This window comes from Asterias amurensis, chromosome 3 (genome assembly GCF_032118995.1).
Source record: "Asterias amurensis chromosome 3, ASM3211899v1".
NCBI classification, from domain to species: Eukaryota; Metazoa; Echinodermata; class Asteroidea; order Forcipulatida; family Asteriidae; genus Asterias; species Asterias amurensis.
The window spans coordinates 1508377-1524442 of NC_092650.1; the positions used below are offsets into that span (position 1 = coordinate 1508377).

At 37.0% G+C, this 16066-nt stretch overlaps 3 protein-coding genes across 3 annotated transcripts in view; 1 reads left to right on the top strand and 2 right to left on the bottom strand.

Moving 5' to 3' along the window:
- Positions 1–8991, bottom strand: part of LOC139935060 (Fanconi anemia core complex-associated protein 24-like) — a 48107-nt gene extending 39116 nt beyond the window's left edge. Inside the window, exon 1 of the mRNA XM_071929512.1 lies at positions 8925–8991. The gene's annotated coding sequence lies outside the window, so the exon portion shown is untranslated. The remainder of the gene's footprint in view (positions 1–8924) is intronic.
- LOC139935059 (DNA-directed RNA polymerase II subunit RPB3-like) lies at positions 1033–8216 on the bottom strand. The gene is made up of 7 exons (XM_071929509.1): positions 8024–8216; positions 7100–7218; positions 6361–6413; positions 5496–5624; positions 5227–5278; positions 4627–4833; positions 1033–4216 (listed from the first exon to the last, which is right to left on the bottom strand). Exons 1-7 carry the CDS (start codon positions 8107–8109, stop codon positions 4035–4037), a joined length of 828 nt encoding a protein of 275 aa, XP_071785610.1. The 5' UTR covers positions 8110–8216; the 3' UTR covers positions 1033–4034.
- LOC139935058 (regulation of nuclear pre-mRNA domain-containing protein 1B-like) lies at positions 8488–15797 on the top strand. Its single transcript, XM_071929507.1, has 7 exons — positions 8488–8691; positions 10866–10995; positions 11706–11818; positions 12509–12783; positions 13458–13584; positions 13767–13942; positions 14266–15797. Exons 1-7 carry the CDS (start codon positions 8541–8543, stop codon positions 14410–14412), a joined length of 1119 nt encoding a protein of 372 aa, XP_071785608.1. The 5' UTR covers positions 8488–8540; the 3' UTR covers positions 14413–15797.
- The last annotated feature ends 269 nt before the right edge of the window (positions 15798–16066 follow it).

A 16066-nucleotide genomic window follows, 5' to 3' on the forward strand; every position in this document is an offset into this window, starting at 1 on the left:
GACAGCTGAGTGATTTTTTTTTTTGCCAGATCCTTGTCATAATTTAGCAGGAAGACTTCCACGAAAGGATGCATTGTGTGGCAATAATTATGGAAGTCTGTCTAGGTTTTAGTCTCATAGTTATAAAGACAATAAAAAAAACATCAACATGAGACCTGTCAATAGATTTTTAAACACCATCCATCCATTCATTGGAAGTATTAAGTCAAAACTTGTGAGTGAGCAAACCTAAGAAAAGTTGGCTCAAAAGTCAGTGACAGTTAAGATCAATTAATTTGGGGGTTTGCAGGTTGGGTCAATTTTTATAATTTTGTATGCATTTATGCCTACAGACCTCTCTAACCATATTGAATTGAATTGAATTGAATTGAATTGAGAAATTGAAGTGTAGGGCCTATTTTAGCCTACTTTTGTGACCTCAAGCTCCCTCATTTTCAATTATACATATACTTAATACATGTACATATGAAAACATATGATAACCCGTCCATTCCAAATTGTTAAAATGAACTGCTAATTGAGTAATTTTAAAAGCTATTTTGTTTAAAAAAACACACAATATATTTCAAGATGTACCATGTGATCATTTCAAATTTCGCGCTTGGTCGATAAACTCGATCATACATGATCAGTCGTGATGCCTACATTACAAACATCATGTCATGTTTATGTGATTTAGAAAAGCTATTATAAAAGCATTCACACAGTGCAGCTGATGCTCGTGAACTTTACAATAATACACATCAATGAGATCCAAAGGCAGTGTACGTGCACACTGATGTGTTTGTAACATGACCTAGCTGTCTAGACACTGATCACCCTGGATGTGATGTTCTGGTTCTATTTGTGATTGATTATCCATGGAGGAAGAAATTGGATAAAAAGAAGTGTATTTTTATACACAGGAATAATAACAAACTTATTGCACAGCTTTTTAACTCAATTTGTAATTTTTATTTATTAATATATGTCCACAAATTTGAGGCACTTGTCATGACATCAGTTTGGTATGATTGTAATTTATGGAAATTACAAATTGCAACACATTGAACTGAAGCAAATGAACTACTTCTATTATCTGTGATAGTTATAAAGAAATATTGAAGGCAATTTAATTATTGTTTCCAAAAATATCTTCAGTATTGATTACAACTACTCTGTAGCCTCAATAGCATTTAGCAATCTAAAATAAAAGGGATAATTTTTTGAAACAATCTAAAAATGTACCCAATGCTTGCCCCAGGTGAAATTTTTCCTCAGGCAGACATTTTTTAAACTCTAATTTTAGGGAAGAGAGTGGGAATTTGTTCTCTATGGTGCACAAGTTCTAAATATTTGTGTAGGCCAACTTGATGAGTGCTTGTATATAAGGCTAATAAATTTGTGTATTTGCAACCCAAGGCTTTGATTGTCTGCAAGTCCTTTTCAACAAAATGATAAAAAGGTCTTTAAAAGATTGTCACTTTTATTTGCTGAAACTAAATGAATGAGCTATTCTTTGGAAGCAAAAGAAAGTTGAGTCTAAATAAAGATATCCTATTCTTTAATAACATTTTTTACTGAGGGAGGAGACCATGCAGCCTGATTAATAAGATAAACCACTTATTTATGTATGGGGAAAATCTTCCTTTATTTATGTTATTAATGCATGTTGTTTAGAAATACATCAGTACAGCATCACTTAGTTTACCAGGATACAAGTTGGACTTCAAAGATAAGCTTTTTGTTTTGAATTGAATAACTGAGTAAAAATTATACTAACAAATTAATTGTATATATTTTAACAAATGGGAAGGGCAGTGGTATTGTTTTCACAAAGCTGAAATTCAATGAAACTTTTATACTACTTTATGATCATGACTTGACAAATAAAGAAACCAAAATGTTCCTTATTGTGTTTCTTTAGTTTAAACTTGAAAAAATTGACAATATAAATTACAAGTTCTTAAAAGTTTTAAAAACTTTTTGAAATGTGGCTTAGCGTAGCCTAAATGTTATTTTTGTAATAAAATAAGCATTACTTTATACTTACACGCACAACTCCTCTTTTCTCCCGAATGTTCTGCCTTGAACTTGAGGGCAAAATCTCCTAAAGTTTACAGGAAAAATTTAGTTGTGCAGCGCCTCGAAATAAAAGGTGAATGTCGTCTGCTCACTTTTAACTTTAGTTTAGTCTGTTAGAGCGCCCTCTTTAGTTCGAAAGAGAACCCTCGATATATCACCCTTTCTTGAAAAGGTTTAATAAATGTATTTCGGACAAAAAAATGAAATTCATGCATGTGGCAATGCGGTACAATTGTGAACAAGAGTGCCGATAGTTTGCAAAATTTTCCATTCCAAAATTATTGGCCCGGATAGTTCTGGAACTTGGAAGCTCGTCGAAAGTTTCTCTACTCTAGCCCATTAATATTTTTTCCCCTTTCCCGTTTTTATTTTTATGGTCTAGTGTAAAAGACCCAATTTTTACCTGCTGATCAGTATTTCAGCTTTGTGCACTATTGGTAATTGTCAAAGACTAGTCTTCACAGTTGGTGTATCTCAACATATGCATAAAATAACTAACCTGTGAAAATTTGAGCTCAATCGGTCATCAAAGTTGCGAGATAATAATGAATTATTTTTAGATGGTTGATTTCGAGACCTCAAGTTCTAAATCCGAGGTCTCGAAATCAAATTTGTGGAAAATTACTTTTCAGAGGGAGCCGTTTCTCACAATGTTTTTTACTATCAACCTCTCCCCATTACTCGTTACCAAGTAAGGTTTTATGCTAATAATTATTTTGAGTAATTACCAATAGTGTCACTGCCTTCAATAATGATCACATTTTAACAAGGCAAAAAGGAGACACAACTTAAAACGGTCTAATGTTAGGACGCCCTCTGTTGGTCGTTATTTGAAAACTTAACAAAATTGACGGTGTAGTGGTTTTTGGGACACTGTCCTGTAATTGCAGAGAGGGAAAACAGAATGTAGCACTTTTAAGACATACTAATATTAAATAAATAACTACAATTTATGCATTTGTTTACTAACTACTAGTTAGTCATAAAAGTGCTACATTTTATTGTCCTCTCTGCAATTACCTGGCTCCCCACGACTTTTTAGATTTTTAACTGAAGCCTCCTACAGGAACAGATCAGTGTTTTTAACTTGAAAACTACATTAGAAAAAAAACCACAAAACCATAAAAACAAAACAATAATCAAAGCATTGGAGGCTTAATAATACATTTAATAAAAGTATAAGAAATAAAGACGAAAAAGGTGTTGCTGGCAAAGACCTCACTTACTCAAGACAAAAAAAGCTCTCTTAGTACTTGACTTTAATCAAAATTACAGCAGTTTTCTGAAACACTTCATGATAACAAAGTTATTAAAAAAATGGATAGTGGTATGATAAGGTTGGAGGGAGAACTGAGAAAAACAAAATATTCATATTCAGAATTAGAATACCCAGATGGCGTTGTCATTTGTAAGTTCTTTTTATCCAAGTAGTTGTAAAAGCCCTATTTTAGAAAGCGAAGTCTTCATAAAGTTGCTTATAAGAGTCAGGTCCCCTGTTGAATTTTGCTCAACACAGAACTTTCTCTAGCAAAATTATCTTCTTAAAGCTGCGAAACTCAGCTGTGACACTTTTTAAACAACTTTATCAAAGTCAATTTAGATGCACACTGGTAATTAAAGTTTAAAATTAAAATGTATACAGTTTTTTAAATGACCAGCCGTCGTTTTCACAAAACTTTTCCTAACATAAGACGTATCTTAGGACTTAGGATGAGTCCCAACCCTGCACTGTAGCATGCAGACCTTAAGATTAATCCTAAGTTAGGACAAGTTACTTGTCTTAACTGGAGATAAGACGAGTCCTAACTCTTTGTGAAATCGACCCCTGGGCCGGCAAACAACTAATATTGCTTGAACGCATCACATAAACATCCTCCTCTAACCGCAACCCCCCCCCCCAAAAGTCTTGACATCTTCGTTTTTACTTCCAACAGTAAAAATATCTAAAAGTATATTTCCCCCTAAACAAACTAATTAATTGCCAATCCTTCACTCTGTGTTTCGTGGCTGTGCTGTGTTTGTAAGTCACTCAACTTTTTCTTGAGAACTGACAGACCTGTGAGAACGATCGTCTCTGGTTTGAGGGCGCCGCACGACTCAACGTTGACCCAGAACTTCCTTGGGTTACTGGTGGGGTCGAAAGGGGCCTCAGCTACAAAGGGGAAAAAACAACAACATTTTCTCAAAAAATTTACTACGAATATTTCTGAATTGGACTACACAGTATAATGTTTTCTTGAAAAAAAAAATGGGGAAAAAATCAAACTGCACATGGAATGATAAATAAGCACCAAATGTTTTGTAAATTTTGTGTAAAAAATAATTGGTAGGTAGAACTTTTACAGCACAAATTATTAAATCTGAAGAAAAGCTTGATGCACTCTAAACAGGCTGAAGGAAGAAAACAAAAAAACAAAAAACAAGAAATATGGGGACAACATTTGGAAGGTGCCTTAAGGAACGATAACGAGAACGAAAACGATAACAATAAAAGTGCACACCCTTAATTGGTTGAAGGAGCGTGGGCGTATTCTGATAGATACATGGTTAGTTGGAACTTACGTGTGTCTTCATCCAGCTCTGTGAATTCACTTTTCGGCCATTCTTCTGGTTTAGGGTACACTGTGTTTCTGAAAGCATTGTCTGGATCGTATTCAAAAGCAACAGCAGCTGTGGGGATCCATTTGGCATGCTCTTTACCGAAGCCTTTTCTCGCAAAGGCGTGGAATTTCAACTCCTGCCCTTTGCGGAGCTTGACAATTAGGATATCTACACAATGAAAATAACAAAAACGCACAATAAAGAAGCATCATATAGTTTTAAACAAAACATTTTCAAAGTTGATTATTAAGGGGTGAGAGTCTCAGTCATTGGTGACAAAAAAAGTCCGAAACTAGGATTCAAATTTTTAGGAGGCATTTCTACCTTTTGGTTAACCGTGGAGTTTAGATTTCACAGAGCTTTTAGGAACAGTGTCCTGAGCCCTAGAGAAGAAGATCAAAGAGCAGATTTATTTACATTTCTAAAAATTAATCACTAATTGTCTACACAAGGCTGGTTTAGAAAGTCTGAATTCAGATAAAAGTCTGCAATTTCTCACCTCTGTTATTGCAACGATTCCCTTAGGTGCAAAAACAAAATACTTTGCAATTGAACACTTACCGTCTGTTTCACCATACTCGCTTGATTCATCCTCCCTGTGTCTTGAGGTCACCTGAAGTCAAATGTCAAAGGTCAATTTTGTGGTTATCTAAAACTGGGTAAAAACTTCCCAATACTCACAGTGAGACAGAGTTCACAACTAATGTTTTCACAACCACTAAACCGGCATTGTACTGGCATTGTAAATAAGCCCCCAAAAATAAAGACAATATCAAATAAGAGTACATTTGTAGCTATACTATAGGTGAAAACTCGGTTAGGCAACTTACCGGTACTACTTTTGGGTTGTTTGAGATGAGATCTCTGGACGTAACATGCCGCGTCTGATCGTCCGTGCATTTGACATCGAGGATGAACTCTACAGAGCAGTCTGCGCAAAATTCCTCACAATTACAATCCTTCAAGAGAGATGTGGGAGAAGATGAGGTACATGTAGGTTATTGAAGAAGGCAAGATGGAAAGTAAATCTTATTTTATTCAAAGTAGTCTTAACACTACTACTCTTGGAAACATTTTCCAGCGAGTGGACCAACTGTTTTAGACCATTCAACTCGACAGATTGTGTATGGTGGCACAACTGTGCAAAGAACTGTGGTTCGTACGTGTCATGTGTAGTGATATAATATTGCAGGTTGGCATAGTTTATCTATCACTGAAAACCACAGTGGATGATATTGAATGGTCAGATGGTAGGAGGGTTGACTATGTGTTATGTGGAGCGATACATTTACCAATGATGTAACATTGCTGACTCGCATAGTGTATTTATCATTCAGAACCACAAGGGATGATATTGAATGGTCAGACAGTAGGAGGGTTGACTGTGTAGTCGATGCACTCACCACATGATATCACACAGCAGGCTGGCATCGATAAATCAAAATCACAGGGATTATATTAAATGGTCAGACGGTAGGAGGGTTTGTAGCCTTGCTTTAAACCAAGCAGATTATATTTCAACAAACATGATAATTCACAGGAGTCAAGAATGCTTCTTTTCGCCTCTCTCCCTGTCAACTCATTACTGGTTGATGGAATTATGTGATGTTCTTCCTTTTTGTGGAACTTATTGGTGATGTTTGTTTTTAGTTTCTTTTGTTTTCTTCCTTTGGGGTATTTCCATTTATAGCTTACCCTATTATAGTTCATCCCATCAACGACATCATCACTTGTTAAGGGAATCAAACCTGAAAATAAAACAAAACAAAAAAGTATAAAAATTAGATCTTAAATTGCAGCTGAACAGAGCATGGACAAAACATTCTTGTGACAATTGTTTGCTGTTTTCAGTAGACACTGTTCAGCTGAAACTTCAACGAATGACCTTTATTGTTTCTTTCTTGCTAATTTGCCTTATCAGCATTTGCTGACAAAAACCAAATTATGACTCTCCATTTAACTCGTGGCAAATTGAACTATAACCACAATAATTGTCCCTTGTTTATCAAGTTGGGTTGTTATAACAGTAATAAGCTCGGTCATCTTCCACCCTATCTTTCCACCACTCCTGGGCCCACCATTTGCAACCTTAGTTGCGATAACGCAACCCTCCTCCCGAGGACAAATTCTTGCTCCGGGCTCTCTTTTTTTTCTTCAAAATATTTTCTCAAGGGTGTTTTGAGTGTTATGAAAGGATTCATTAGACATTGAGTATCAAGCTCATGTTCTTAAAATTTGCATCATGATTTTCGAAAGTAGCAAAAATGAGACAAATCTAGGAACTAGCTGTCAAAATTGTATGTGTTGGACCAATTCCTATTTTGCAACAAAACCTGCTCGTAACCCTTCAGCTTTGCTGTTGATTGTAGGGTCACGTTAATCGCAAACTATTGCAACCTATGCCAGTACCTAACTATGGATTTTACCCACTCACCCACTCGTTGTGAAATGAACTCATCGTGGAGCACTGAGCTATTTGCCTCAATCTGGATCCAGTCAATGGCGATTGTTGGTGTTTCTGCGATGAATACTCGACGAAGACTGTTTGCAACACTGTAACATAAAATAAAACAAACACAAAGAACACCTAAGTAATTGGTCGGCAGGAGGGTTACGTTATCGCAACTAAGTAATTGATTGATAACCAAGTCAACCACAAAACAAAAATAAAATGAAATGGACAACATTTCCAATCTGTTCATAACTTGTTTCATTCATGATTTAAAAACAAAATTAGCAGTATAATAATTCAATGTTATGTTTCCAATAGTATAGTAGAATTTCAATATTCAATGAGGGCTTTCGTCAGAATGACATCAATGATGCACCAGATGTCTTTATTTAAATAACACAATCAGATTCTTCACTTTGAACAGTCGTTCCAGTTCCAGTCTCTGCGCTTGAACGAAGCCTCACGTACGTTTCATCCGTGAAGATCGGCTTACCAGGATGCCATAAACTTGCATTGCAGACGACAGAGGCTTACTTTTACAAATGAAGAACATACAATCGAAAAAATAAACTTACTCCCTATTTTAACTTTTAGTTAGGCCTACTCAGCACCAGGATGAATGCAACTTACGTTACAATTACATTATTATTTTTATTAATAAAAGTATAACAACAATTAATACAATACAAAATACAAGTATCATGAAGGTTATTATGTTATTGAGGAAGCTTTGTTACAGGAACAATTTGAGTTTTTTTGGTTTTCTTTCATTGCTTTATAAGTTTTTGACCAATTAAAATAATGGTCAAAATAATAGACTACAGAAATAGCGCCCTCATGTGGCGGAGTTGTCACATTGTGACTCACAAGAAAGTTTTGACACCGCATGAACTGTTGTTTTTTTACCTCAAATCAGTGTCCTCAATGACAAATTTTACGTTGTCTTCTTTTAATTCCGTAATACTAATTGTTGGTTGATTGGCGTACGGCATTGTAGAAACTCTTCATCAACGTAAAGTGTTACTTTAGGCACAAAAACTTCACGTCGTATGCCGAACACATACAAACAACACACATGTTTTGCAGCAAAATCAGAAAATAACAACAAACAGACTGGTACCCAAACATTACTCATTCACATACCGCGGTATGAAGCCTGGAATTAACACCATCCTCGTTGGTAATTTGTAAAGATTACACAACAAAACAAAAATTACCATATAACATAATTCTAAAATACAATTATTAAATACCGTTTTGTACATTTGATTTATTATTAATAGAATATTGTTTACTCAAACTTTAAATTGATTGTTACAAAAATACATATAAATCAAACAATCTGAAAGAGACTGACACTTTCTTTTGGTCTCAGGATAAGTGAATTTTTAGTACTGAATTTTTAGCTCGAGAATCATCCAAAATGAGCTCTTTTTCAGACAGTGCGTTGATTGAAAAGCTTTCTGGCCTAACCAACTCTCAGCAGAGTATCCAGACAATGTCCCTATGGCTGATTCACCACAGGAAACACGCCAAGAAGATTGTTAAAATTTGGTTTGGAGAACTCATGAAAGGTTAGACCCAGTAACTGGGGCGCTGTACTCCTTTTCAACAATTTTTTACTTTATCTGTCGTACTAGCGCCCCAGGGAATGGCACAGAATTTTAACGAATACCCAGTTTTTCGCGACACCCAGCCACAAAAAATGCCTCAAAATGACAAAAAGACCAAACAAACTAGCTCAAAAATCGCCTACTCTATTCTCGATACGTCTAGGATGTAACATCAGGCATTTAATTGTACTCACGATCATTTTTTAAACTCCAAATCGATGATTTTTAACTCCGCATCGTGGAGCGATTGACAAGTCTGCGATTTTCGGATGTGTATGGTAACGAAACATGGCGTCGCGTTGTGGGTGGATGTCCATCAACGGCTGTTTAATGCTACACTTGTTAGAGGCGTTGCAGCGAATGCTATACATTGTACACGGGGATGGGTACAGGCGCTGCAGCTAGCGAGTGCCCACGTGCGTTCAATCATGGGCAACGTAACTTACACGGTGCCGGGTTGTTGGAAAATTATCAGAAAGGGGGTGAAAGGTTCTCAGAAAGGGAATATTGTCTGAAAGAGGGGATTTTTCTGGTCTGAAGTCTGCTGGATGAAGCTGGATGGTTCTGGATGAAGTCTGCTGGTCTGGATTTTTCTGGTCATCGCCCTCCCCCCCCCAAAAAAAAGAAGGAAAAAACGAAAAAAAGGGGAAAAAAGATGATAAATAAATAAAAAAAAATTCTACAGTGACACTGGCAGCACTAAACATTATAAGAAGCAATTTAACCATGCACAAAAATCGTAGGCCTAGATGAAGTACAGCGGTTTTTATATTTTATTTATCATATTTTTCCCCCTTTTTTTTTTCTTCTTTTTTGGGGGGGGCGATGACCAGAAAAATCCCCTCTTTCAGACAATATTCCCTTTCTGAGAACCTTTCACCCCCTTTCTGATAATTTTCCAACAACCCGGCACCGTGTAAGTTACGTTGCCCATGATTGAACGCACGTGGGCACTCGCTAGCTGCAGCGCCTGTACCCATCCCCGTGTACAATGTATAGCATTCGCTGCAACGCCTCTAACAAGTGTAGCATTAAACAGCCGTTGATGGACATCCACCCACAACGCGACGCCATGTTTCGTTACCATACACATCCGAAAATCGCAGACTTGTCAATCGCTCCACGATGCGGAGTTAAAAATCATCGATTTGGAGTTTAAAAAATGATCGTGAGTACAATTAAATGCCTGATGTTACATCCTAGACGTATCGAGAATAGAGTAGGCGATTTTTGAGCTAGTTTGTTTGGTCTTTTTGTCATTTTGAGGCATTTTTTGTGGCTGGGTGTCGCGAAAAACTGGGTATTCGTTAAAATTCTGTGCCATTCCCTGGGGCGCTAGTACGACAGATAAAGTAAAAAATTGTTGAAAAGGAGTACAGCGCCCCAGTTACTGGGTCTAATGAAAGGTAATTTTTAGTATTGAATGCTAGTGAAATGAATGGAGTGTCATGTCTGGCTGTTCATTTTCCGGCAGGTGTGGATTGCGGGGGTGGGGGTGGGGGGTGGGGGGTTAAATGATATTATTAATGGATTTTTTAGACAATGTTTTGTATGCATCTCCGACCAGTGAATTTGTTAAAAAATACTTACTTCTGTTTGATCGTGATATCGAGCTATTATTATGTTAAATGTGTAATATAGGGCTATAGTAAAAAAGGTATTGTAAATGTTGTAAGTAAAAATAAAAATATAAAAATAATAGTAATTAATACTCAAAGTCGATTTTGAAATGCAGATTTTATGATAAAAATGGAGATTAGTTAATTGTTTGTTATACAAACTTAGAATTGAATATTGAATAGACAGGGGGTCTGTCTCTTGTCCAATTCCAAGTTACTCGACCCAAAGATGTCCGATGCGGTTTTCAAAGTTTGAATAATATATCTGGCAATGGCATATGTAGTTGTTGTTGTGATAATCGTAACTTGCCCTCTTCCCAACGGCGTAGGGAGGAGGGTTAGGGGTTTTGCAACTATGGCATTTTGTAGCCTGTACACCAGTAATGTCTATGTTAAAAAAGCAATGTTGGCACTTGGGACTGGTTTCTGTCTAATTTATCGTGGGTTATTTCTGATGCTGTTTAGCTGTTAATTTTCTTATTTTTTTCGTTAACTTGCATTTTCGTTTTTTTAAAGCCAAGACACGTCACAAACTTGTGTTCATCTATCTCGCAAATGATGTGGTGCAAAATGGCAAGAAGAAGGGGGGAGAGTTCACTAAGGAATTCAGCACAGCCATCCACAACGCATTCATCCATGTTATGGAGTAAGTCAATAATATAATCAACATTTGCCAGAAAAAAAAGAAAAAAAAATCAATTAACCCCCATGGACAACCCTCCAACTGTCTGACCCTTGAATATCATCCATTGGTGTTAAATTTCAGATTTAAGTATGCCCTTCAACAATATGACTTATGCTTTGAATCATCATCTTGTGTGAGGGAATGCATCTATGTACACAGTACAAAGTTAATTTTGCATTTTTGTATGAACTGCAAAGGTCAATTTTGTATTTGTTAAGTACAGTGCCCAGTTGCTGGATCTACATCTACACAGTACACAGTCAACCCTTCTACTGTCAGACCACCCAATACCACCCACTGTGCTTTTAAATAATGGACACTATGCCAGTCTGTAACATATACATAACTATGATATCAATTGGTGAGTGCATACATAGTACAATATAAATTTAAAGACCTTGAACTTCGCTCAGGGGCACAGCAATTTTCCTCTGGTAAGGGGCACTCTATGAGGAAAATTTTATTGGAACTTTGCAGAGGGCGCCACAGGAAAACCACAGGGTACCACAGCAATTCATGCAGGTGCTGTGGGTTATTTCGATGCCTGCACAACTGTTTCAAATGGTTGGTCGACAACTCGCTCAAAAATTGTACAAAGAGGTGGAGGGTTAACAACAGTGATAATCATATTTTTCAAACTATTTTTCATTTAAATTTCTCCTCTTTAATAGAACCGCAGAAGATGAGAAAACGAAAAAGGCACTAGCAAGAGTGCTAAGTGTGTGGGCAGAGAGATGTGTGTTCCATTCCCACTTGCTGCTTAAAATGACATCAACTCTCTCAGGTAGGTTTAAATCGTCAAACAAAATCATCATTACCATCAGGATGTCTTCATCCATGGTAGGATAAAGCCCTCCTTCAGCAATCTCCATTGTCTTTTCTGTCACTTATCATTCTACTCCATGCCAGGGCCCAATTTCATAGAGCTGCTTAACAGAAATGTTCTGCTGAGCAGAATAGAACAGGGTTCCAATGATTTAACATAGTGTACTCTAAATAAATACATACTTCCCAAACTACCCAACTGAAAATTCAAATGTTGACCCCTTCTCCATAAATACCCCAATGCATCAAATCCAACTGTAGGATAAGCACATCATATATCAGACATATATTTTTCTTTCTTTATGGCCAAATGCTGGTCTGCTTTATACGGCCTCGTGAGTTTAACTGTTCAGCATTCAGCATTTGCTGATTGTGTAAAGCCACAATCTATGGCTACACATTTTTGTTCCTGTCCATTTTATGAACAACAGTATGAAAACCACTGATTCAGCAGTTATTTCAGTGCTCTTTGTATATCAATTAACAATGTCATTGATGAAGTGCTTGATTTTGTCAAATTGGGTTACTAAACATTTTTCTGTTGTTCATTTGGTCTCTTGTTCATTTGGGCTTTACACGCTTGCATGCAGATAGGTTGACTTTTCGGTAGAGATTGTTAATTCTAATGGGCTGGCGTAATTTCTTGCAGGTGGAGAACCGGTAGTGAAGAAATCGCGACACAGCGAGCCTCGACACAGAGATGGGCGCCGAGGTGAATCACGCCACCATCACTCTCAGCGTAAACCTTCGCCAGCCACCGCCCCGCCTCAGTCGGATTCGGAGAGCCTCAATGAAGAAGCCCCTAAGAAGGAGCAACAATTTGAAGGCTCATTCGGAGAGAAGTTTGAGGCCTTGCACGAGTTACTTGATGGAGAGGGAGATGAGGAGGAGGAAGAACATGTAGACCCGGAAGAAGTCCCAGATGTAAGTCTTGGGCCGTCTCATTTTAATATTGGAAGGAGAAGATAACTCGAAATAACCCACAGCACCCACAGCAATTGCTGTAGTGCCCTTTGCAAAGTTCCAAAGCAAATTAAAATTTTCCAATTGAAGTGCTCCTTTAACCAGAGGAAAAATGCTGTGCCCCTTTAAGAAAGATGATCAAGGACGGCCAATAATGTTGATAAAGATAATGGATATAGGGAAGTGAACCCTGCTCCAAATCAAAATCAAAGCAAATCAGAATATCTTACTAGAATGAGAAATGTTAGACTTCCATCAGAATTCAGATATTTTTTCAGATAGAATGAAATCCTGCTCTTTGACCTGCTTCTCTAGCAATGAGCTTACCTTTCCAAGAAGCTCATTGAAATCAATAACTCTAGGGGTACCATAAGGTGGAAATCCATCGTACTAACATACATCCTAAAGTTTGTTCAAACCCATTTTTCAGTAATAACTCTCACCCCTGATCTGCCCTGAAATATACCTGTGGCCCAGGTATTACCATCACATGCACACTGTCACATATGACAGAAAAACGATTGCAACAGTTTTGGGGTAAAACAAACTGTATATATACAGCTGGTTTTACCCCAAAACTGTTGCAATAGGTTTTTTTTTTTTAAGTAACTAAAGTGTTCCTCGTTTTCTTGAAGGCTGATGAGATAGTACAAGCTCTTCAGGATATGGATAACTCAGCTTCAAGTGATGCCGTTGTGAGGGAACAGATCGCAAAATTGCCCCCCGAAGTTCAGGATACCAGCCTGCTGGAAAAGATCGAAGGTTTGTCTTATTGGCCGAGGGGTTTTATTATAAAAAGTTAAAGACACTGGACACTATTGGTAATTGTCAAAGACCAGTCTTCTCACTTTGTGTATCTCAACATATGAATGTCAATTGCCTTGTGTCACATGATGGAATTTCTTTTAAAATTAATTTTTGTAAATTTAATAATTGCTATTCAGACACAGAAGGTGCGGACCGACTGTCAGCGTTGGTGAATGATGCCTGCTCCCTCCTCGATGACTACAACGTTAGATTATCCCTAGAGTTGGAAGACAGACAACACGTCATGAAGATGCTGAAAAACTACAGAATATCACAGCAACAGAAACTCAAAGCATCGGAAGAGAAACTTAAGGTCAGAAACACTCAGTTTCTTTCAATTACATAATAATAAGACTTTTTTTTAAAGACTTTTTAAGACTTAATAAGATAATAATAAGACTTTTAATGACTTTTTTTAAAATTTTGCACCCTAGCAACAAACACTCTCCTGCCAGAAGAATGTTTTGTTCAAAATTTTGACCAGCTGCCATTTATGACTATTAAATTATTGTATCAAAATACATTATTGTATGAAGCATGGATTGCATTTTTTTATCAATTTGCATAATCAGTTAAATTTTTCAACTAATTTTTTGTTTAACGCTTCGCCTTCTTCCTTGTCAAAACCTCTTCCAGGACTTTGAAGCCAAACTGACCAACGTGACCATGGTGCGCAAAGACCTTGAATCTCATATACAGAATCTACCAGATCTGACGCTACTGCCAGACGTCACTGGGGGGTTAGCACCCCTGCCCTCTGCTGGTGACCTCTTCTCCATTTGAAGCCAGTCAGAGGTCAAAGTCTGACCTGAACTTGACAAACTGAGCTGAACTTAAATCTGCGTCAACTTGATATCTGGTCAAGCGGTTTGCTATAAACTCAGATAATCTTTGTTGAAGATGAACCTACTACCTCAAGTGGTGTAGCTAAACTGAGGTACCTGTCGGAAATTGAGAGTACAGCTGGACCAGTGCTTTACACACTAAACGAGTTATCACACCCAAGTCGGAAGCTGAACCTTGGACCATTCTTTTCATGGTCAAACACCGATGATAACTACCTTGTGCTCAGACAGTCCCTGTGATCCAGGAATTCTCATAAGAATGGAAGTTTATCTTCCACACTCAACCCCTACAAAATTTCAAGACACTTTATCGGTTTGATTTGTTGCTTTTGAAACTGTTGTTTCCACTGATTAAATCATTGGTGTGAAGTTTGTTGTTTTTAAATTTTTGTTAAACATAAATGGATTTTTTCCATGTTGGCCCAAAGAGAATAGAACTTACATGGGCCCAATTTCATAAAGCTGCTTATACATAAAAAGTTGCTAAGCACAACAAAATTATGCTTACCAGAATAAGGTTACCAGCTAAAATATCATCTTCCTGTACAAAATGTAGGTGGTATCCTGCATAGTTGTGCTTGGCACAAACATGTTAAGCAATGTTTTCTGCTTAAAGCAACTCTATAATATAAAATAGAGCCCAGCTTATAATCCTTAACGCAAGGCTAAAAGGGCCATACGTCGCTTGGGGCATTTCATCATCCATTTCCACTGCCTCATTTTATTTCCTTGATTAACCCTCCTACTCTTTGTGCTATTTTCCAGCGAGTTGACCAACCAGTTATAACCAATTAGCTGTCTACAGGCGTAGCATTTTGTAGCAATTTATCACGCAGAACTACGCACATTTGTTATTGTGTACAGTCCACTCTTGTTGTATAACAAGGTCTTAGAGACTGGCCAAATTACCTTTTTAAAGTATAATTGTTATAAGAGGATAGCAAAACCAAAACAAAGAAACACAAAGCAGAAATGAGATTCAGGACTTTAGAATGTACTCTTTGTAAGCAGAACCCATTCTTAATAGTGCTCTTCATATTGAGAACCAACTGCATATGACTTTAAGTCACACAATATTGTATTGCAGGCTGGCATAAATTATCTATCATAATAATAACTGGATTTATATAGCGCCAAATTACCAAAGGTGAACATTGCATATTCAACATTAGAAGGGTTACAGATGTAGTGTTGAAGTTATACTTCATTTTTTGTAAAGTTTATTCAAACTTGACAGAGCCAAATATTATAGTAAGCTTTTGTACAAGTTTGACGAGGATGTGTATGGTGTAAATAAATAATAACAAATAAATGCTTTGTGTTTGTGCAATACTTTGCTGGGAAACTTAACTTAGTTTCACTTGGGTGTTCTTTTTTCTTGTCATTTGATTCACATTTTTTATGATGTGGTTTCCACAAATAACTGGATACATTGTCTTGTGGTGAGGGCTGATTTAAAATGTCATTTTCCCGGTTTGCTTCTGCTAATTTATAAGAATTTACAACTGTATCTCATTAATGTTGAGTTACTCCATCATGAAGAAATTCAGCTCTCCAACCCCAAATTGTGGCCCCCCCCCCACCTATTGTGT

Bases quoted from the DNA above. Each gene is read 5' to 3' on its own strand.
- LOC139935059 (XM_071929509.1), bottom strand. From the start codon at position 8,109: ATGCCGTACGCCAATCAACCAACAATTAGTATTACGGAATTAAAAGAA. The intron at 6,414-7,099 runs GTGAGTGGGTAA...TTTTATTTTCAG, and splicing joins GTTCATTTCACAACGAGTGG to GTTTGATTCCCTTAACAAGT. The intron at 4,834-5,226 runs GTAAGTGTTCAA...TTCATTGTGTAG, and splicing joins CGAGTATGGTGAAACAGACG to ATATCCTAATTGTCAAGCTC.
- LOC139935058 (XM_071929507.1), top strand. From the start codon at position 8,541: ATGAGCTCTTTTTCAGACAGTGCGTTGATTGAAAAGCTTTCTGGCCTA. The intron at 8,692-10,865 runs GTTAGACCCAGT...GTTTTTTTAAAG, and splicing joins GTTTGGAGAACTCATGAAAG to CCAAGACACGTCACAAACTT. The intron at 10,996-11,705 runs GTAAGTCAATAA...CCTCTTTAATAG, and splicing joins GCATTCATCCATGTTATGGA to AACCGCAGAAGATGAGAAAA.